Below are 22,797 nucleotides of genomic sequence, written 5' to 3'. Positions count from 1 at the left end.
AACCGGTATCTTTTTCTGATTTATCATCTGGTAAAGTTGTTGACTGCTCCTTGGGCTTCATCTTTGTAACTACCAATGTTTTAAGATTGTCTTTCTGACATCTCTCTTGTAAGCTACACTGAACTTGGCCGGGGTGGGGGAGGGGGTGCAATACATAAATATTTCCCATAAAGCCATCCGGATCCTCCGCCAGCACTGCCTGATTACCAGAGAAAGACTGCGAAGAGTCCCTCACCTGACGACATCGACAGCCCCGGCTCGGACTTTGGGGTCGCTGCCCATGATGGAGACGCTGGCGGCAAAGGAGCCATCGATGCTGAAGACCACACACTCCATTCCTCGCGGGAGCACGGTCAGGTAGCTGATGGCACTGCTCTGGTCGCCCCTGGGGACAGAGAAGTACAGCATGACGGTGAGAAAACAGGAGCCGTGCCGGCTTCTATTCAACCCCATCTCTATGAAAGGCCACAACAGAAATTGGCAGGTCCACATTATGTGGAATCTCTGCTTATGAATATCTGTAGCCCTCCATTCTAGTCTGAGGCGGGAGGATATTTGATTCCCCCCTTTTGGGTCACATATTGTCATGTAAAAAACAGACTCAGTTTTTGTTGGATGCCTTGATCGGTCACGAGAGCCACCGTGGTCTAGTGGTTAAGAGAGGTGGTTTGGAGCGGTGGACTCTGATCTGGAGAACCGGGTTTGATCCCCCATCCCTCCACATGAGCGGTGGACGCTAATCTGGTGAACTGGATTTGTTTCCCCGCTCCTCCATGTGAAGCCAGCTGGGTGATCTTGGGCTGATCACAGCTCTCTTAGCCCCACCTACCTCACAGGGTGTCTGTTAGGGGAAGGGAAGGTGATTGTGAGCCGTTTTGTTTCTGCCTTAAGTGGTAGAGAAAGTCAGCATATAAAAACCAACTTCTTCTTCTTCTTAAGCTTTCCCCAGTGCCAGATTTCTGCCCTGTTCCTCCCCTCTCTCAGTATACAGTCTGCCCCCAAGGCACAATGAAGGCAGAACAACAAGCTCTAACCACACAACACGCAGTCCTCGGGTCTGCTCTGGGTTCTCTATAAAGACTGGCAAGCAAGATATGCTGGCAAGTTCTCTACTGGCGACTCAATTCCCAGGCATGCAGAGCCCAATTTGGATCGAGACCGCAGCGTGCTCCTGCCTTCCCTCCCACACTGCTTTCCAACCCCAAAGCAGTCCTGGTGGTGGTGGTGGTGGTGGCGGCGAGGGTGCTATGTAAAGTTCTGTGCATCCCATCGCTATGTGCCCCTGACCTGGGTAGCCCCAGGCTAGCCTGATGTCGTCAGATCTTAGAAGCTAAGCAGGGCTGGCTGTGGTTAGTATTTGGATGGGCAACCTCCGAGGAACTCCAGGGTCATGGCACGGAAGCAGGCAATGGCAAACCACTTCTGAACGTCCCTTGCCTCGAAAACCCTAGGGCAGTGGTGGCGAACCTATGGCACGCGTGCCACAGGGGGCACTCAGAGCCCTCTCTGTGGGAACGTGGGCCATCGCCCCAGGAAAAGTCCATCACGGGTTACTAGCCCTGATGGGTATGTGCTACCTCCTTATTATAGATGTGGGCCACTGTGAGATACAGGAGCTGGACTAGATAGGTCAGTGATGGCGAACCTTTTAGAAACCGAGTGCCCAAACTGCAACCCAAAACCCACTTATTTATCGCAAAGTGCCAACATGGCAATTTAACCAGCTGGGAGGAAACCTCAGTATTCAGGTTAAATTGCCGTGTTGGCACTTTGCGATAAATAAGTGGGTTTTGGGTTGCAGTTTGGGGAGTCCAGGGAAGTCCAGGGAAGGGGGGGGACGGGTTACTCCCAGCTGGGTGGTGGGGAGTCCAGGGAAGGGGGGGGACGGTTTACTCCCAGCTGGGTGGCGGGGAGTCCAGGGAAGGGGGGGCTTTGAACTGCTCTGCGCTGAGCAGTTCAAAGCCCCCGATGCCCACCTGGGCGGCGGGGAGTCCAGGGAAGGCAGACACGACCGTGTGCCCACCGAGAGGGCTTGGCGTGCCAAGTCTGGCACGCGTGCCATAGGTTCGCCAACACGGAGATAGCTCCAACGCATGTACAGCGGAGGTGAATCAAAGGTAGGACATGCACTCAGATGCCTCAGATGCTTTTCAGAGCAGGCCAAAAGGTCTGCAAATTCAAAAGGAATCCCAGCTGAGAATCACTGCCGTAGATTGTTGATTCAGGGAATATCCATTTCTTTAGTGTTAACTAATAGCGTTAGCTATTTTTTGTATAGGGATAGATTTGTTATTGTGTTTTTCTTTTAAGACAAAAGATGTGAATGTATGAGTTGTTTTCTCTAAACTAAAACCTCAGTATTCAGGTTAAATTGCCGTGTTGGCACTTTGCGATAAATAAGTGGGTTTCGGGTTGCAGTTTGGGCACTTCGTCTCTAAAAGGTTCGCTGGGGGGGGGGGTCACCATTAGTCAGCTGTGACTTGACGGCACCAAAAAAATCAGTATATGAGGAACCCCAAACAGGGCAAAAATTGTCCCTCCAATGCAAAATCTACAGGAGCTCTGACCACGGAGTACCCTCATGTCCAGGCGGGCAGTGCAATGCATGGGGAGAGCGCGAAAGCACACATGCCAAGAAAATGAAGTTTCAGCTGCAAAATTGCAGTTTTGTGTCCCCAGGTCCCAAACATGAAATAACAATGCTATTTGCTGGAATCAATTTTTTATAACTAAAAGTCGTTCTCAAGGCGCTCTGGGGCTCAGAGGCAGTTCGTTTAAAAGGCTGGGAATGTGCTTACTGGAACAACCTAATCCTCCAAAGCGCGTTTTTCTGTTTGATTACCGCTCCACGGTGTGTTGGACGAGGGGGAAAAGCCCAAGGAGGGACAGGGCGAGCTATAGCTTCACAGACGCTAAAGAAGGAGAAACACCTCCTCCTCACACCCACAAATATAGAACTCCTAGTCATCAAACAAAACAGATAAGTAGCGGGTTGAGGGTGTTGCAAGCGAACAGCATGGCAACTTTCCTTTGCACCCTGGAGTACAATAAAGAAGAAGAAAAGTTGGTTTTTATATGCCGACTTTCTCTACCACTTGAGGGAGACTCAAACTGGCTTACAATCACCTTCCCTTCCCCTCCCCACAACAGACACCCCGTGAGGTAGGTGGGGCTGAGAGTGTGACTAGCCCAAGGTCACCCAGCTGGCTTCGTGTGGAGGAGCGGGGAAACAAACCCAGTCCACCAGATTAGCCTCCGCCGCTCATGTGGAGGAGCGGGGAATCAAACCCGGTTCTCCAGATCAGAGTCCACCGCTCCAAACCACCACTCTTAACCACTACACCATGCTGGCTAAAAAGGTAAGTACCTGCATCCTTTCTCTTGTCCACACTGCTGTAGTCTCTTTGTTTACCCAGAATGCTACTTTTAGGGGTTCCTTCCTTCCAGTTAACACCTTCTCTTCCAGCTTCCTAAGCACCAGCAGGGCGATATGTGATCTCTGCAATCTCTCTCCATCCTAGCGTCGATAGAAAGATTACCAGTTCTCCTGCTCCTATCAAAGTACGGAGCTCCTTCACAACAAAGGATTTCTATTTCTTTCCTAAAGTAGAAAGCCTCATATGGACTTTGGGCCTAAAGCAACACCCCTCCCCCTTCTTGCAGCGCAAACCAAGCTCTGTGCTAACAAAGGACACAGAAATTCTTCATCCAGTGCTTCAGTAACCTGCAGGAAGAATCTTCACAGAATCATAAGAGTTGGAAGGGACCACCAGGGTCATCTAGTCCAACCCCCTGCACAATGCAGGAAAGGGTCAACAGACTCGCCTGAGTGGCTTGTCAGTATTTTTCGAACAATAAGATGAACTGGTTGAAGACGCAGGCGGTGTGGGCCCCACACACCCCCTTTCCCAGCACTTTAAAGACACCGCCCCAAGCTCCAAACCCTACCTGACCACCATTTTGATAGGGTACACGCCAACGCCGAGTCGCTTCTCTTTGGGGATGTTGTAAGAGACTCGGCCGCTGTTGTTGGTGATCTCCGTGTCGAAGTAGACCCACCGCCCAGAGGAGGGCTCGGCCATGAGGAAGATGTCGACCTGGAACAAGGCGAATTAAAAAAACAAAACACCTCCATGCTTAGTGTATGAACAATGAAAGTCAGTACAGGATGCCAAACATATATTATGTATTATTCAAAGTAAACTTTCACAATTGCAAACAGTTCCACAATTATAGCCGTAAAGTCTTCAATACATCATTTCCAACAATCACCACCCAAAGTGTGCAATTAACAACAGTAATACCAACAAAGAGCCCCGTGGCGCAGAGTGGTAAGCTGCAGTACTGCAGTCCAAAGCTCTGCTCACGACCTGAGTTCGATCCCGACGGAAGTCGGTTTCAGGTAGTCGGCTCAAGGTTGACTCAGCCTTCCATCCTTCCGAGATCGGTAAAATGAGTACCCAGCTTGCTGGGGGTAAAGGAAAGATGGCTGGGGAAGGCACTGGCAAACCACCCCATAAACAAAGTCTGCCTAGGAAACGTCGGGAAGTGACGTCACCCCGTGGGTCAGGAATGACCCAGTGCTTGCACAGGGGACCTTTACCTTTTTTTTACTAATACCAACAACTGATTGCTTGCAAGCAGTTTGTGAGTTAAACACACTGTAGAACAAAACAGAGATCAGCTCCAAGACTGTCCTCACTTTGGATTGTGATTGTTGGGAATTCTGCATTGAGGACTTTATGGCTATAATTGTGAAAGTTTACTTTGTTTGAATAATATGTTACATATGTTTGACATCCTATACTGACCTGGAACAAGGAGCAGAACGAGGGGTGAATCTTCAGTCATTATGTCGGGAGTGAAGGCAATGAAGGGAGATTTGGATCGACTGTACCTTCGGGCACTCACTGCAGTGAACTGGAAGCTATGCCCTCTGGCCTGTAAGACGGCCTTTAATCTCAGGAGCACCCAGAAGTAGAGCAGTGCTTTGCAGAAGGATCCTGGGCTCACCCCCTGGCAGCTTTAACTACAGCATCTCAAGTAGAAGGCATTGGGAAAGACCTAGTGAGACTCTGGGGAGTCGCTGCCAGTCAACAGAAGTCATCTTGGATCACAGGGCAGCCTCAGCTGTTTGTATTGCTCTAGACCACTGGTTCCCAACCAGGGGTCCGTGGACCCCCAGGGGTCCCTGAGAACTAAATTAAGGTCCGCGAAACAAAGTTATAAACCCATAATAAATTAATATTTTCAATTAAAAGTTCTCTGTTATAAAAATATATATTCAAATATTATTCTAAGTTTAATGTTTAACTAACAGTTATGATTAAAGATTATTTTCAAATTCTCGGCATTTTTATTTTGAACCTTGGGGTCCCTGCACCGAACAAAAAAGTCCTAGTGGTCCCTGGTCAAAAAAAGGTTGGGAACCACTGCTCTAGACCAATGGTCCCAAAACTTTTTGAGTCATGGAGCACTTTTCAGGAGAGAAATTCATCACAGAGCACTAATTTTCACCTAGCACCTATATATTAAAGCAAGTGACAGTAGTATTTTTCTTTCCGATCTCTTCACGGAGCACTAGGAGATATTTCGCAGAGCACCAAGTGCTCCATGGAGCACAGTTTGGGAATCGCTGCTCCGCTGCTCTAGATTAACTCCTCTTGTTAAGTTTGCGTTCCACTCTAGATGGGCCCCGTGGCACAGAGTGGGAAGCTGCAGCACTGCAGTCCGAAGCTCTGCTCACGACCTGGGTTCAACCCCGCCGGAAGTTGGTTCCAGGTGGCTGGCTCGAGGTTGGTCAGTAAAATGAGTACCCAGATTGCTGGGGGGTAAAGTGTAGACGACTGAGGAAGGCACTGGCAAACCACTCCGTCAACACAGTCTGCCTGGTAGGCGTCAGGATGTGATGTCACTCCATGGGTCAGTAATGACCTGGTGCTTGCACAGGGGACTACCTTTACTTTTACTGGGTCTTGGTATCAGAAATGGAGCCTGGCTCTAAAGAAGGCTCCAGCTACAGCTGCAATCAGTTCCCTCAACCCCAGCCTGGCCAGGTGTCAACTTTTCTCAGGAAGAAGGAAGGCTAGCAATCTTTACCAGGTTACAGAGGCAGGGCCAGGCAGAAGCGCAACCACATACCGGAGGCAGGGTGAGGACAGAAGTGGCGAGGAACCAGTTTAAAACACAGAATTGGCTCATCTTAATGGAAGTAGTCTTCCAGCTGCTAACCTCTGCCACTCTACTTCCTCTCTGAGGTTTGTGGCTTTGCCTGACTGCCAAAAAAAGCAGCTCTGTTCTATGCAAGACTCCTGTGAACTACTACAGCTGTTGAGGGTTGGTTCCCGGGGGAAGCTGCCCTTTAATTCTTCCCTTTGGGCTGTTTACTGATGCCCTTGTCAAGGTCAAGTGCAGAGGACGGGGTCTCCTAGTCTTGCAGTTCCACCAGCACTGAAAGCCTCCCCCAGTACTCGGATGACGATTCCCAGCCTCCCCTCGACACTCAGGCCATTTATGCAGGGTCAATTTTGATGCTCCTCAAAGCTCTTTTTTAAAATGCGACTTTAAAAATGCCCATTTAAGGTCCCGACGCAAAAGGAGAAATTCCACCTCCCCACTCGCCTGCTCCTTCGTTCCTGTTTGCATAGACATTAGCATGCGAATAGCTAATGCACCACTGTTATTTTGCATGGTTCCTTGAGGGGATTCTTCAGGGCAAACACCAAAGGTCACGTTAGATGGGCTTCGCAGCCACTTCCAGAATGACGGTTCAGTGTGAAAAATTTAAAAAAATATACGGGGCAATTCGGCATGGAACGCGCTGCTAATTACAGTGCATAAATGGCCATAGAGTAAAAAAGGACAGGAATCAAAGCTTGTTTGTCAGAGAAGTGGCGAGCAGGAAGGGTATCATTTCCCCATTGCTGAACTAGTCTTGGCTGAATTAGTCTTGGCGGAAAGAACAAGAGAGTCACCTTTTCCCCTGTCAGGGCCACCATGTCGAGGGGGCCGTACATGAACCGGCCAACCAGAACCTGAGGGCCACCTTCTGCCGTGATGACGTCGTTCGACCTGTGGTTTGAAGTCACGTTCTGGAAGGCAAGTGGGGAGAGAGAGTCAGCTTTGGAGGTTCGGCGGCAACACGGCACCTGGGCCATGGGATGCAGCAACAGGGTGGCTTCCGGCAGAGCAAAACGGCCACAAAAATAATTACCATTCATAACTCTAAAAGCAAAAGGACAAACTTTTGAATCTAGCAGCATAAGATCTAGCAGCATAAAGTCTCGAAAACTAAAAAGACAAAACCCCACAAACAGTCTCGCTGGGGCCCCAAAAGACTGCCGGGAAAAGAACACTGAGGTCTGCAGTTTTTCTAAATGAAAGGAGCGGAGTATGTTTAGTCTGAAGAGGAGAAGACTGAGAGGGGTATGATAACCATCTTCAAGTACTTGACGGGCTGTCATATAGAGGATGATGCCGAGTTGTTTTCTGTTGCCCCAGAAGGTCGGACCAGAACCAACGGGTTGAAATTAAATCAAAAGAGTTTCCGTCCAGACATTAGGAAGAATTTTCTAACAGTTAGAGAAGTTCCTCAGTAGAACAGACTTCCTCGGGAGGTGGTAAGTGCTCCTTCCCTGGAGGTTTTAAGCTAGATGGCCATCTGTCAGCAATGCTGATTCTATGACCATAGGCAGTTCATGGGAGGGAGGGCACCTTGGGCATCTTCTGGGCATGGAGTAGAGGTCACTGGGGGTGTGGGGGGGGAGGTAGTTGTGAAATTCCTGCATTGTGCAGGGGGTTGGGCTAGATGACCCTGGTGGTCCCTTCCAATGATTCTATGACAACCCTGACCCTCTGACCTACCAATCTAATCTCTGAAAAGGTGGAATTCAGAGTAGGGCAGGGAGATACATGCAGAAGCCATTTGCAGAACCAGGCTACAACTCTTTCTTTAAAAAAAGCCTAACCACCAAGCTGAATGCTCCCCCAAAAAACCATTCTGTCAGAAATGCTGAGCCGATTCGCTTGGCACAGCTCACGAAATTCCATTTGTGCACCAACCAGAGCTGCTGGTCCCACAAGCGAAGCACGTAAAGAAGGGAAGGGAAGCTGACAGTATCCTAACTGGAAGGGCTCCGCACCTGTCTGGGGGGCCCAGCCTTCGCAGCGGCACATACTGGAAAACGACAACGCCTCTGCCATAAGTCAGCCCGTCTGGGCACTGCACTCTCTCCCCTCCCCATTTGATCTTTGGCCCAGCCGCCAATAGGAAGGTGACACAAGCACCGCCATGATTTACCCTCAATTTGACGTGCGTCCTCTTGCGCAGCCATTTCTCCCGCGGGTTTGATGGACTGAGAGTCGCAGGATCCAAGCTGTTGCTCTCCTTGATGCTGACAGTTTCAAATCTCATCACCTGGAATGAAACGGGAAGGGTTAGAGCGAACGGAGCTGAGTGCATGGAACTGAATGCACGACGTGCCTCTTTTCTTCTTTCGGTCTATTTTATTTAAAAGGGCTTTTGAAAGCACGACAACACTACTGCCCGAAATGAAGCGGTGCCGTGTTGTTTTTCATCTGAAGCTGATTATTTTTATGCTACGTTTTAAGTCTGTGATACGGTGCCAGCAATAACCGGTTTTCTAAGATGTCCATATTACAAGAAGAAGAGTTGGTTTTTATATGCCGACTTTCTCTACCACTTAAGGCAGAATCAAACTGGCTTACAATCACCTTCCCTTCCCCTCCCCACAACAGACACCCTGTGAGGTGGGTGGGGCTGAGAGAATGTGACTTGCCCAAGGTCACCCAGCTGGCTTCATGTGTAGGAGTGGGGAAACAAATCCAGTTCACCAGATTAGCTTCTGCCGCTCATGTGCAGGAGTGGGGAATCAAACCCAGTTCTCCAGATCAGACTCCACCGCTCCAAACCACCGCTCTTAACCACTACACCACACTTGCTCCCAATTTTATTACAAGGAGGCCAGATCAAAATATCTCTAGCCAGTGTTAGTTGGAGTTCTTGATTAATCTGATTGGAATATCTGTTTTCTGACAGAAACCATTGGGTATCCAAACAAGTAGCTAGATTCTGTCTTGTGATATGTAAGACATGGGGAAACAATATTAAAGCTGATGCAGAGTTCTAAACCCATTTGACTAGCTTAAATGTTCATGCAGCTATTTTTCTGTTATATTGAACTATTGTTGTTTTAATGATGTTTTAACTTCGTAATACTGGTCAAGGACCGCAATAAATTATACTACTACTAAGATGTGCCTCTTTATGACCGCCGGTAGTTGGCGATGGGTAAACAGTCTAAAAATCCAAGAACCAAAATTACAGGCTGAGGCTGCTCATATATCTGAAACACCCAGCATACCGGCAAGGAATTCTAAGACCATGGATAGATCTTCAGCAGCAGCATAAGACAGTATTCTTTGGATACAATGGTAGTACCTTAGTATCTTTGGCAGTATCTTTTCCTAATTCAAGGCTGTTTGATGTCTTTGATATTTTCAGGCACATTCTGTAAGTCACCCTGCGTCCCTATTATTTCCAGAAGGAAAGGCTGGGTATGAATATTTTAAAATAAGCACAAAGGGAGGGAGGGAGAGACTGTTACCTGTCTCAGAATGAAAGCAACCACATCAGTTGATTCCCAGTAGCTGGCATGGAAAAGATGGGGAAGAGCCACCGTTGGAAAGGCGGTGAGCACATCTGGGCAGTACAAGGCATAGTCTATCCGCTTGGTTCCCCACCACTTGGAGGTAACTGCAGGACAGACAAACAGAACGTAAAACATAACCATCGCTGCCTCAGTTCCTGGAGGCCCCAATTTTGCACGTGGCCTCTCCGCCATTTTCACCAGCAGTACAGCAGCAGCAGCAGAAGAAGAAGCAGAAGAAGAAGCAGAAGAAGAAGCAGAAGAAGAAGAGGAGGAAGAGGAGGAGGAGGAGTTGGTTTTTATATGCCTACTTTCTCTACCACTTAAGGGAGACTCAAACTGGCTTACAATCACCTCCCCTTCCCCTCCCCACAACAGACAACCTATGAGGTAGGTGAAGCTGAGAGAATGTGACTTGCCCAAGGTCACCCAGCTGGCTTCACATGTGGGAGTGGGGAAACAAATCACCAGATCAGCCTCTGCCGCTCATGTGGAGGAGTGGGGAATCAAACCTGGTTCTCCAGATCAGACTCCACCGCTCCAAACCACTGCTCTCAAACACTACACCATGCTGGCTCTCTTAGCTCTTAAAAATAACTTGCAAATATCAACACAGCATGCGACACCCAAATCTGTCACGTTTTAACAGCAACAGGAGTGCCTAGAAAGTAGAAATGCTGCTTTCCAAACCCAAACAAGCTGCTAGGTGTGCATCCTCCTCTTCTCTCTTTCCAAAGAGTTCAGGCATGTGTCACCCATTGCTGACGGTGGGTACATAAGAACATAAGAAAAGCCATGCTGGATCAGACCAAGGCCCATCAAGTCCAGCAATCTGTTCACATAGCAGCCAACCAGGTGCCTCTAGGAAGCCCACAAACAAGACGACTGCAGCAGCATTGTCCAGCCTGTGTTCCAAAGCAGCTAATATAATAGGCACTCTCATCTAATACTGTAGAGAATAGGTATGATTCTTCCTTAAGTGGCAGAGAAAGTCGGCTTCTAAAAACCTCCTCCTCCCCCCCTCCTCCTCCTCCTGAAAAGCCCTGCTGGATCACACCAAGGTCCTGCAAGTCCAGCAGTCTGTTCACACAGCGGCCAACCAGGTGCTTCTAGGAAGTCCACAAACAAGATGACTGCAGCAGCCCCATCCTACCTGTGTTCCAAAGCACCTAATATAATAGGCACTCTCATCTAATACTGTAGAGAATAGGTATGCATCATGACTAGTAGTCATTTTGACTAGCAGCCATGGATAGCCCTCTCCTCCATGAACATGCTCACTCCCCTATTAAGGCCTTCCAAGTTGGCAGGGACTCAAACAATCGTTCTAAGAGGGCTGACAACATTTACACCTGAACCCCCATGACGCGGGGGGAACAACTGCTTTTGACTGTTCTTTGTGCTCATAGGCTCAGATTGCGTAAGAGTTAAGCCATAAAACAGCAGGAAGCTGGCTCGGCGAGCCACACTGACCTCATCATTTTGACACTCCGAAAACAGAATTATGTTTCCTTCAAAAATATTGCTCTGTTGCAGCCAGTGCTCATTAATTCTTCGTTTTTGAAATTTTATGGCGGCGGTGGAAAGCGCCGTCAAGTCACAGCTGACTTATGGTGACCCCATAGGGTTTTCAAGGCCAGAGACGTTCGGAGGTGAATTTTATACACACATATATGTACAGCACCCTCCCCCCCCCAGAAATTACAGAACAAAATACGTTTGTTAGCTAGGGGCTTTTATGCATTCTCAACTTCTAACTTCCTGTTTCTTCGGGGACAGGGATTTCAGTTCTGCACAGGATTTGGGCCCTCTAATGGTTGTTTGGACACCACACAGCTTTGAATGAAGTGTTTCTCCCTGAAGTTTAAATCAGCAGCTGTTTGTGCTTGATAAAAACCGGTGTTATACAGCATTGACCACTAGAGGGAGTAAAACTTGCAGAGCTGAACCCCCCCCCCCAAGAAACAGTAAGTTAGATGCAAGGAAACTGAGAATGCATAAAACCCCTAAGACAGGATCAATACTTGAGTTAAAACCATGATAAGGTTGCCAACATACCACTGGGCCCTTGGCTCTCAGCCACTGGCAGTGCAGAGGGCAATGAGCATCACCTTCTGGACCCACCCCACCACTGGCCGGGTTCAAGTCTGGTCCCAGCCTCCAGGTACTAGCTGGAGATCTCCTGCTATTGCAATGGATCTCCAGCCAATAGAGATCAGTTCCCCTGGAGAAAATGGCCACCTTGGCAATTGGACTCTATGGCATCGAAGTCCCTCCCTTCCCCAACCCCACCCTCCTCAGGCTCTGCCCCCAAAACCTCCCACAGGTGGTAAAGAGGGTCCTGGCAACCCCACTGCAGCAGTGGCTTGAGCGTCGCAAGAGGCGGCATGGGAGGAGCCAAAGGGAGTACCTTGATAGGGGCAACAAAATACCTTGAACCTGCTCTGCACGCCACCTTCCCAATGCTGCTGTTTTGGTTTAGGGAACGAAAAGCAATTCCCCAACAGGTCACCCATTTGTTTCCCTTAAAGGTGACTCCCTAGAAAGAAAAAGGCTTTTCCCACAGCATTTCTCGTTGCATTTTGCCGACTCCCTTTTTTTGTGCGCCCGAAACGAGGCGCTCATCTGGACCGCTCTCTGCCTCACTCACTGTTGGTTACGCTGGCGGGCAACAAGCTCTCCGTCGACCCCGAGCTTTCGCTGTCGCTGCTGTCCACGCTGGACCTCCTCGCCTTCTTCCCTTGAGAGGCGCTTTGGGATCCTGACGCGTCCGCCAAAGGAGGGGGGCTCGCGGAGCCGTCCTCGGCAAAGAGGGTGCTGTGGCTGTGGATGATGTCGGCTGCGAAGCGGGAAACAGAAGCACAGATAATGCGGAATGCTTAAGGGCAGCCGAAGATCAGTGAATTTCACACTCGGCTGCGGGACGCCCAAAGCAACCTGACAAAGCAAGTTGCTCTGCCACAAGCTTTTGATGCGCTTCTCTGCCTATGCAATGTCCCACGCTGGCCATTCATGGCCTAAAAGGAAAAGAAGAGGCAGTTTCTTGGAAAGCTTCTTTGCCTAGCGGAGTTTCTTAGGCTGGAGAAAGATCAGAGTTTTTCAGAGGGAGTTGGAAGCAGGAAGTAAAAGGCAGTACACACCGCATGCACGAACACAACCCTTGTCATGCTTTTGTCTCTGGTCAAAGAGAACATAAGAACATAAGAAAAGAATTTCACACTCGGCTGCGGGACGCCCAAAGCAGCCTGACAAAGCAAGTTGATCTGCCACAAGCTTTTGATGCGCTTCTCTGCCTATGCAATGTCTCACGCTGGCCATTCATGGCCTAAAAGGAAAAGAAGAGGCAGTTTCTTGGAAAGCTTCTTTGCCTAGCGGAGTTTCTTAGGCTGGAGAAAGATCAGTTTTTCAGAGGGAGTTGGAAGCAGGAAGAAAAAGGTAGTACACACCGCATGCACGAACACAACCCTTGTCATGCTTTTGTCTCTGGTCAAAGAGAATATAAGAACATAAGAAAAGCCCTGCTGGATCAGAACAAGGTCCATCAAGTCCAGCAGTCTGTTTACACAAGTGGCCAACCAGGTGCCTTGCAAGAAGAGGTCCTCCTAGAAGCAAAAGCGGGGACATGTGAAAGAACTACAAACAATGTTCCCCTCCTTCCAACAGCTTTCAACTCCCTGGGAAAAAATAATAATTGCCTTACTCACCACAGGTAAATAGCTACTTAAAGAAGAGTCCTTAAGAAGCAGAAGCAGTTCATGGAAGGAGTGGGCGGAGCAGATCTTTTTTTGCCTTGCCCTTTCTTCCATTTCATACAATCATAGAATCGTATAGTTGGGAGGGACCACCAGGATCATCTAGTCCAACCCCCTACACAACGCAGGAAATTCACAACTGCTCACAACTACATTTGTCCCGATAACGTCTCTCAGAGGATCAAGAGAGCCTCAGAGAGCCAAATTGGCACCACAGGATGGGCATCCGCAGCAACAAGGGGGAAGAAGGTAAACCCTCCTCCTCCTTCCTTCCTCTGCTGATGAACACAAGTTGAAGAGCGCCTCCTGCTTATTGCCCCAGTGCCCTGTCCTCCGGCATGTTTTGCATGCGTGTCTCTGCCAAGCCTCAGCAGTGGTTGCCTGGGGAAGGGGAAGGCAGGGAAAGATCCCCTCCATCAACTCTTCCCATAAACTCTTTTGACCAGATTTCAACCCATGATCTGATCTGAGGCCTCAGGGACACCCGGTGCCAACTAGGTGGCTGATTTGGTCAGAGCCGTAGACCTAAGAGCTGCTTGCAGCTGCAAGAATGGGATGCATCCATTTCAACCATACAGCCTGAAGAGGAGAAGACTGAGAGGTGATACGATAACCATCTTCAAGTACCTGAAGGGCTGTTATATAGAGGAGGGTGCCGAGTTGTTTTCTGTTGCTCCAGAAGGTCAGACCAGAACCAACGGGTTGAAATTAAATCAAAAGAGTTTCTGTCTAGACATTAGGAAGAATTTTCTAACAGTTCGAGTGGTTCCTCAGTGGAACAGGATTCCTCGGGAGGTTGTAAGCTCTCCTTCCTTGGAGGTTTTTAAGAAGAGGCTAGATGGCCATCTGTCAGCAATGCTCATTCTATGACCTTAAGCAGATGATGAGAGGAAGGGCACCTTGGCCATCTTCTGGGCATGGAGTAGGGGTTACTAGTGGTGTGGAGGGGAGGTATTTTAGAATTTCCTGCACTGTGCCGGAGGTTGGACTAGATGACCCTGGTGGTCTCTTCCAACTCTATGATTCTATGAGATCAGGCACTGGAGAAAACCTTCTTTGGTCGCAGAGGAGAGGGAAAAATGGGAGCTCCCCCTGCATTACTGCAGCAGACTAATCTGGGCACTCTTCTGGACCACAGGCCGTGGTTGATCATGGTTGCCCTCTCCTCCACTCCAAGCAGACAGCAGTCCTTCCCATTTTTTCCAGCTACCACTAGATTTTGAATGGGTACAAAGTCTTGCACACACACTTGCGGGGCATTGTCAGAAGTCAGAATTTTCAAACACAAGCAAAAGGGCAAACTTCTGCTCTACCAATTTTAATCCTAGCTTTTGGAAATGTCTTAACAGTTTTAACTTTTGGCAACGCCTTTAGAAACAGGATCTGGACAGACGCAAGGGCTGCTTGTCCAGGAGTCATATTTCGGCTCAAGGTGACATGCGTGCTCACACCGTGAATCTCTGCAGATCTCGTTCGCTTAATTCTAGCTTACGAGTACTTTATGTTTGCTATGTGAAGGCCGTTTTTAGCAGCTCTGAGCCCAGACGGTTCTGGAGGGATGAGGGAGACAGGAGCCGACAGAACATGCTGGAGGCCGTTTCCAAAGTAACACATTATGAAATCATAAAACAGCATTAAATCATTAGAAATCAAACTATTGAAACCCAGCCAGGGCGCAAAAACAGCGTTGGACATTTAGCAGCCTAAAATAGTTCCCAGAAAACTGTTCTCAGGCAAGCACAGGGAAAGATAAAAGATACCTAAGAGGTGAGACATCCCATCTCCCAGAGGGTATCTCTGGTACTTCGGCACACTGAACGGAGGCAGGAGGTGGAATTTCGCCTCCAAGAAGGGCTCGAGCCTGGAGGCAGAGGGGTCGGCAGAGTGGAAGAGGTTGTAGACCTGGCTGCAAGCTGGCTGTACCTGAGAGACTGGAAAACAGAACAAGAACGAGAGGGGATATCCCGGGATCACCAGACATGGCTCGAAAACCTCTCTGCAGTTTAGAAACAACTATACAAGCCATCACTTTGGGGTCAGGAGGTAATTTCCCTCCAAGCCAGATTGGCCAGGGATCCTGGAGGGGTGTGTGGCGGCGGGGTGGGTGGGAGAGATAGTTTTGAATTTCCTGCATTGTGCAGGGGGTTGGACTAGATGACCCTGGAGGTCCCTTCCAGCTATATGATCCTCGGAGAGCACTGTGTGTATAGGGAGGGGCTGTGGCTCAGGGGTAGAGCATCTGCTTGGCATGCAGAGGGTCCCAGGTTTAATCCCCGGCATCTCCAGCTGAAAAGACCAGGCACTGGGTGACATGAAAGAGCTTTGCCTGAGCCCTGGAGAGCTGCTGCCGGTCTGAGTAGTCAGTACTGACCTTGATGGACCAAGAGTCTGGTTCGGTATAAGACAGCTTCATGTGTTCCCTTTCATCCATCAATGAGGCCCAAAACTCCCAGGCCATTTAGGCATGGCTGCTTCCTCGTGGTCACCCCGCAAACTACTTCAAAGCTTTGCTTTGATTATGCTTGCATTTGGAGTGGTGGACTCTGATCTGGAGAACCAGGTTTGATTCCCCACTCCTCCACATGAGCAGCAGATGCTAATCTGGTGAACTGGATTTGTTTCCCCACTCCTGCACATAAGGCCAGGTGTGTGACCATGGGCTAGTCACGGCTTTCTCAGCGCTCTCTCAACCCCGCCTACTTCACAGGGTGTCTGTTGTGGGGAGGGGAAGGGAAGGTGATTGTAAGCTGGTTTAATTCTCCATTAAGTGGTAGAGAAAGTCAGCATATAAAAACCAACTCTTCTTCTGACTGTCAGAAGTCACCTTGCTCTGGATTATTCAAATAATGATATGTTTTATTTAAAAAATATGTCAATGATATGGAATAATGTGCTATACCCAATAGAGGGGTAGAAATCTTTACGTTTAAGCTAAATGATATTCAACTAATATTCCTTTCCCCTTCCCCTTCTTTTTTCTGTATATTTACCTAATAATGAAAATAAATATATATATATATATAAAAAAAGAAGTCACCTCTCTCTCTCTCCACCCATTTCTGTGCGTTCCCCCCGTGTTTTCTGGATGCTGGCTAAACATGAATCCAGGAAACGTGGGCAAAACGCACAGAAACGCGCAGGGAGAACAAGGCGATGTCTGACGGTCGGAAAATGCAAGCATAATCAAAGCAAAGCCCCGAAGTGGTTGGCGGGGTGACCGCGAGGAAACAGCCAGGTATAAATGGCCCCGGAGAGACTTTGGAAACTGTGGATGCCATACTGAGCTGTTGTATCAAATGGAAAAACAGTGGAACTGAAACTGTGGATTCTTTGCTGTGCCCAATCCATCCATTTACCTGCTTTGCACAGCTGAGAGACACCAGCTGATTTAGCAATTTTCTAACCCGCCTCCCATAACCTACTGATTAGCTTTTAATAAAAAGTTTGGCTGAGCAAATGCACACAGCTTGTCAACCAGGGTTCCTGCAAACACAACACTCCAAACAAGGGATTGCCACTGAAATATCACACTGCACAAATCCAAACAGTGTAATCGTTCACACTCGTACTATAATTTCACACAAGATAACGCGTCTGGATTTTGTTTTGCAATTTTGTCTGGCACATTGCTTCCCTTCGCTGCGGCGCAGTCTTTCACATCTCGAGATTATGACAACCCTTTTAACTAATGGGAACACACTTTCTTCTGTGTGGATGCAATGAAGCTGTGCGGGTGGAGCCGTGAGGAGAGATTCCGCACACCACCAGATTCTGGAGGCGTGAAACACATGTTGCGGATTCAAGTCTCCCTTCCTCCAGGAGCACTCCAATGGGCCAGATCTAGAGGCTGTGCAGATGTCTATCTGAATGATTTATCTGTTACAAACATTTATCCCCTGCAAATGCTACCAGTCTAATATTTAAGGCAGCACATGACAATTTAAAGTATGTGTAAAAGATAAAGGTCCCCTGTGCAAGCACCGGGTCATTCCTAACCCATGGGGTGATGTCACATCCCGACGTTTACTAGGCAGACTTCGTTTACGGGGTGGTTTGCCAGTGCCTTCCCCAGCCATCTTCCCTTTACCCCCAGCAAGCTGGGTACTCATTTCACCGACCTGGAAGGCTGAGTCAACCTTGAGCCAGCTACCTGAAACCAACTTCCGTCGGGATTGAACCCAGGTCATGAGCAGAGCCTGGACTGCAGTTCTGCAGCTTACCACTCTGTGCCACGGGGCTCTAAAGTATGTGACACAATAATAAATAATAAGATAACCAGCAAAATAACACACACCTTAAAACAGAAGCATCGTTTATAGCATATAAGAGCTTTTAAAAAAACTGAAAAGACCGTCAGTAGCAAGCGCCACGATCAAGTAACTCAAAGCCAAGGGTGTTAAAAAAACCCCACACAAAATACCAGGGAAAATAATTACATCTTAATTTGTGTGGTTGGGAGCATGTGTACCCTATGCACACATGACCATGTGAATGGGGTCTGCTTTCCAACTTGGTTAGGGCTTCACACGGGTAGGCTGAGCATTGGATTTCCCTTCTACTGCCTCTCACTCCATGGAGTTGCTGGCTTATGTTTTGCACTTGGCTTGTTATCTGGTCAATGACCCACACAAATGGCAACAAAGGGATCACTGGCAAAGTGATGGGTCTCCGAGCACCAGTTTGGAATGAATATTGAGATCTTAAGTACTGTGAAAACAGACTCGGTTTACTAAGGGAAATGATCAGGGCTCTTAAGCAGTCATGATGACCTCCAAGCATATGCAGCAGAAAAGAGCAGGAGATCGGTAGCACCTTAAGGACGAACAAGATTTCTGGCAGGGTATGAGCTTTCATGAGCCACAGCTCACTTCTTCAGATACAGCTAGAATGTGATTCCATCTATCCTTAAGTAGAGATGAGTGAATTAGACACACAATGGCAATGTAAATGTCAAAAGCAAGTAAATGACATTAGCACGTGTGATTGGATTAGGTGTGATATGAAGAGGGGTAGCAGGCATGGAGAAATCAGCATTGGTAATGAGATAGGAATCCCAGATCTCTATTCAGTCCCAGAGAATGCATATTCTTGAGCTTCATTATTAGTTGTAATTCAGCAGTCTCTCTGATCCCCCTTTGAAATCTCTTGGGATTCTCCTGGACTGTTGCCACAAAGCCCTTCTTGGGCCTTGCTGGTGCAAGCCCTCTCCAGAACAACTTTGGGGAGGGGCCGTGGCTCAGTTTGTAGAGCATCTGCTCGGCATGCAGAAGGTCCCAGGTTCGATCCCCGGCATCTCCAGTTAAAGGGACTAGGCAAGGAGGTGATGTGAAAGACCTCCGCCTGAGATCTGGAGAGCCGCTGCTGGTCTAGGTAGGCAATACTGACTTTGACGGGCCAAGGGTCTGATTCAGTATAAGGCAGCTTCATGTGTTCATGTGTCCCTGGCATCTCCAGTTAAAGGGACTAGGCAAGGAGGTGATGTGAAAGACCTCAGCCTGAGACCCTGGAGAGCCGCTGTCGGTCTGAGTAGGCAATACTGACTTTGATGGGACAAGGGTCTGATTCAGTATAAGGCAGCTTCATGTGTTCATGTGCATACCAGGCTGGACAGCTCCTTGGAGGGTTCAGCAACCTTGCGCTGAAAGTGGCTGGACAGCTCCCCAACTCCCTCTGCAGCCCTGCTACACTGCTGGAATTGCCTCAACAGCAAGGCAGAATCTAATACCAGGTTCCAAGGTCAGCAGGAATGGGACAGTAATCGCCTCCCCTCAACCTCACCCCAGTCTTTGCAACCATCAGAAGACATGAAAAAGTCTGCATCATTTAGAGATCAAAGAAAGAAACACAACATCTGGGCAGCTTTTCCTCTCCTGTGTAGTTCTTCTGATGAATTCTGCATCCAGCAATTGCTGCAGGCATCCCATAAGGGGAGTCAAAGTAATGAAATGTGATTTATGGGCCTGGAAAGCACCTTACCCCATCAGCTGTGACAGTCACACGCGCCCCGCTCTCGGTGTGAAACAAGAGCAGCTGTTCAAGTCCCAGGCACTCCTCTGAGCGACACAGAGGCCGAAAGCAGCCAGTTACCTTGAAAAGTCTGCTAAATGCATTACTGAATCCCCCCTTGTGGAGGTGGCCCACACCTGGAATGGGCTGATTACAGTGCATCTACGGTTGCGGAGATGAAAATGTAAATGGGGCAAGGGCGGATCTACCGTCAGCGGAGACTAAAGCATACATTCAAGGGGCACGTCTCCTAAACGGGGTTCCTTTGCGTATTAAGAACTTGCCAATCCTGAACTGCTGACTTTGGGTTGTGGCCCACCCTTCTTGCCACTAAACACAGTTTGGAAGACCACCAACTCGGCGGCTGCGTTCTCATAGCTACTTTCTGCTGAACCACTCCCCTCTCTTTTCATTGGCTCCAACTCACCGTGGTGCCCCCATCAACCCTTCCGGAGGAACCTTCTCTGTCGCACTGGCTCTCAGTTCCTTCACTTGTGGTCCCCTCTGTCACAACCATGCCACGTACAGACCCCAAACGAGATACCACATTAGGGTCCCACTTAAATGGGTGGTAGTGGATTTTCCTCAATTTTCACAACTCCCCCTACAGAGGGTTGGCTCTTGTAAGGTGCTGTTGGGTCTCAGTCTAAGGGCCCTGGGCAGCCTAACTCCAGATTCTGATCTTTACACTCACAGTTTGGTCATAAGAACATGGAGAGCCAGAGTGGTGTAGTGGTTAAGAGCGGTGGTTTGGAGCGGTGGATTCTAATCTGGAGAACAGGGTTTGATTCCCCACTCCTCCACATGAGCGGCAGACGCCAATCTGGTGAACTGGGTTGGTTTCCCCACTCCTCCACACGAAGCCAGCTGGGTGACCTTGGGCTAGTCCCCGCTCTCTTAGAGCTCTCTCAGCCCCACTTATCTCACAGGGTGTCTGTTGTGGGGAGGGGAAGGGGATTGTAATCCGGTTTGATTCTTCCTTAAGTGGCAGAGAAAGTCGGCATATAAAAACCAACTCTTCTTCTTATTCTTCATATGAAAAGCCCTGCTGGATCAGGCCAAGGTCCATCAAGTCCAGCAGTCTGTTCACACAGTGGCCAACCAGGGGCCTCTAGGAAGCCCCCAAACAAGACGACTGCAGCAGCACCATCCTGCCTGTGTTCCACAGCACCCAAGATAATAGGCATGCTCCTCTGATACTGAAGAGAATAGGTGTGCATCATGACTAGTAGTTGGTCGCACCAACTTCCTGCCAGTGACAGAAAGAACAGCAGACAACAGCCCCAGCCCACTACCTCATGCAACCCGTTCCCTGAAACCCAACAAAAGAAACACACACAGGCACACTCAAGGCCAGAGAACTGTCTCTATTATGTTCCAGACAAAGCTTATTCCTGGCTTGAAGCTACTAGCTCATCTGAGGCCGTCAACACGCCAGCTACCTGACAGAGAGCCCAATTACCAGCTCTTGCCTGCCCAGTATTATGCCGCCGGTTACTTGGACAGCCCTCGTGATCTCAAGCAGTGCTATAATCAACCAAAACAGGCCTTCCCCAGGGCAAACAGAAGAATCCAGGCAGACCTTGGAGCACCGGCAGGCCAGCTGCACGACTGCAAACATTCTTCCCATGAAAGCTGATTAATGAACTCAATTACTAGTTGGGCCTAATGACTGGGGCTCTTGCCATTCCACTAGGGAGCCGGATCTGTCCCTTAACGGTTCGGCACTTGCTGTTCGCGGGCCTCTTTAGCAGCTCAATGAGCATTCAGCTCCAATCGCAAGGAGGCGCTGAATGTTTTGCAAAGCTGGCAAGAGTCAAAGCCGGGCAATCATCTCAGCTGCTATTAAACAACGTTACAGCCTTGATGAGGGTAAAAGCAGCCCGAAAATGTTCCAAAAAAACCTCCTGGAAGGACTCCAGCCTCATTGTTTTGCAAACAGCCTTGTGACCTGCAGTTTTGAGGCGTTGGGAATTTGTGGCTCTGTGGGAAAAGCGGAGCTTTTCAGAAGTCAAATGCTACGATTGCCAAAGGGGGGAAATGGCATCCTCCTTCTCAAGGCAGCAAAGCAGGCAAAATGTCTCTGCTCAGATTTCCCTCTTGGGTTTATTTTCCCAACCCAAGAGCAGCCCTGATGGATCAGAACAGTGGTCTGTCTAATCCAGCATCTTGTTCCCCACAGCAGCCAATCAAATGCTCCAGAAAGCCCACCAGCAGGAGCACAAATGCCAAAGCCATCTCCAGCAACTAGTATTCAGAAGTACACTGCCTCTGGACAGGGAGGTTTCATTTATCCATCACGCCCAAGAGACATGGAAGGACCCTACTGTCCACAAGCTTGTCTCATCCCCTTCTAAAGGCACCTAAGCTTCCTCGGGAGGTGGTGAGCTCTCCTTCCCTGGAGGTTTTTAAGCAGAAGCTAGATGGCCATCTGTCAGCAATGCTGATTCTATGACCTTAGGCAGATCATGAGAGGGAGGGCACCTTGGCCATCTTCTGGGCATGAAGTATGGGTCACTTGGGATGTGGGGGGGAGGTAGTTGTGAATTTCCTGCATTGTGCAGGGGGTTGGACTAGATCAGTGGTCGGCAAACCCCGGCTCGCGGGCCGCATGCGGCTCTTTGGCCCCTTGAGTGCGGCTCTGCCACAAATGACCACGTGCGGGCACGCAGGCACGAGCGGGGGTGTCGGACGGCAGGCGCTTGGCTCTCCTTCGCTCCGCTCCTCCCTCTCACGAGAGCTGCCTTTAAACAGCGTGGTGCCGCTTGCCTGCCTGCCTCCCTCCATTAGCTTGCCGGGAAGGGGAAGCGGCTGCAGCCCAGCGCGGAGGGGAGCCTGCTGCTTTGGAGAGGTGAGAGAGCGCGCGCGCGGGGGGGGGGGGCGTCTGGCACGGGGAGGCCTGAGTGCTTCGGGGGGGGTTCCCGAACGGTGGGCAAGGGTCTCTGCTCCCCCCTTGGGCCTGTTACAAGCCCCTAGTTGCTGCCATCTAGGGATGAAGAGGGATGGTTTTGGCTCAGGGCAGCTGCTTCCGACTGCTCCCCACCTAGTTGCTGGAAGGGAGCCCCCCCCCACTTTAAAAAAGCAACTGGGGGCCCAGGTTAGTCAAGAACAGAATCCCCGAAGGAAAACTCGGCTGCGCCTTTGCTTCAGATGGCAGGTCCACCTCGTGCTAAGTCACCTTCAGAGCTCGATGATATTATTTTTATCAATAAATAAGATCATTATTAAGTATGATATCAAGTTTTATTCAGTGTACCTATAGTTTAATTAAGACTTAAAACTTTAAATTTCATTAAGTTAATAAACAGTGTACCTACCTATATAGTTTAAGAAATTTGGCTCTCAAAAGAAATCTCAATCGTTGTACTGTT

At 49.1% G+C, this 22,797-nt stretch overlaps 1 protein-coding gene across 1 annotated transcript in view; it reads right to left on the bottom strand.

Annotated features, from left to right (window-relative positions):
• The window catches only part of PITPNM3 (PITPNM family member 3), a 93,410-nt gene that overhangs the window by 2,737 nt on the left and 67,876 nt on the right, over nt 1-22,797 (bottom strand). Inside the window, exons 11-17 of the mRNA XM_056865569.1 lie at nt 15,181-15,351; nt 12,319-12,507; nt 9,627-9,775; nt 8,300-8,416; nt 6,975-7,091; nt 3,949-4,097; nt 236-385 (exon numbers count right to left, since the gene is read on the bottom strand). Coding sequence (XP_056721547.1) covers nt 236-385; nt 3,949-4,097; nt 6,975-7,091; nt 8,300-8,416; nt 9,627-9,775; nt 12,319-12,507; nt 15,181-15,351 — 1,042 coding nt within the window. The remainder of the gene's footprint in view (nt 1-235; nt 386-3,948; nt 4,098-6,974; nt 7,092-8,299; nt 8,417-9,626; nt 9,776-12,318; nt 12,508-15,180; nt 15,352-22,797) is intronic.

Source organism: Euleptes europaea, chromosome 19 (assembly GCF_029931775.1).
Source record: "Euleptes europaea isolate rEulEur1 chromosome 19, rEulEur1.hap1, whole genome shotgun sequence".
In the NCBI taxonomy this organism is placed as follows: domain Eukaryota; kingdom Metazoa; phylum Chordata; class Lepidosauria; order Squamata; family Sphaerodactylidae; genus Euleptes; species Euleptes europaea.
The sequence above is the reverse complement of the archived record's forward strand: the minus strand, read 5'-3'. Positions and strand labels throughout refer to the sequence as shown.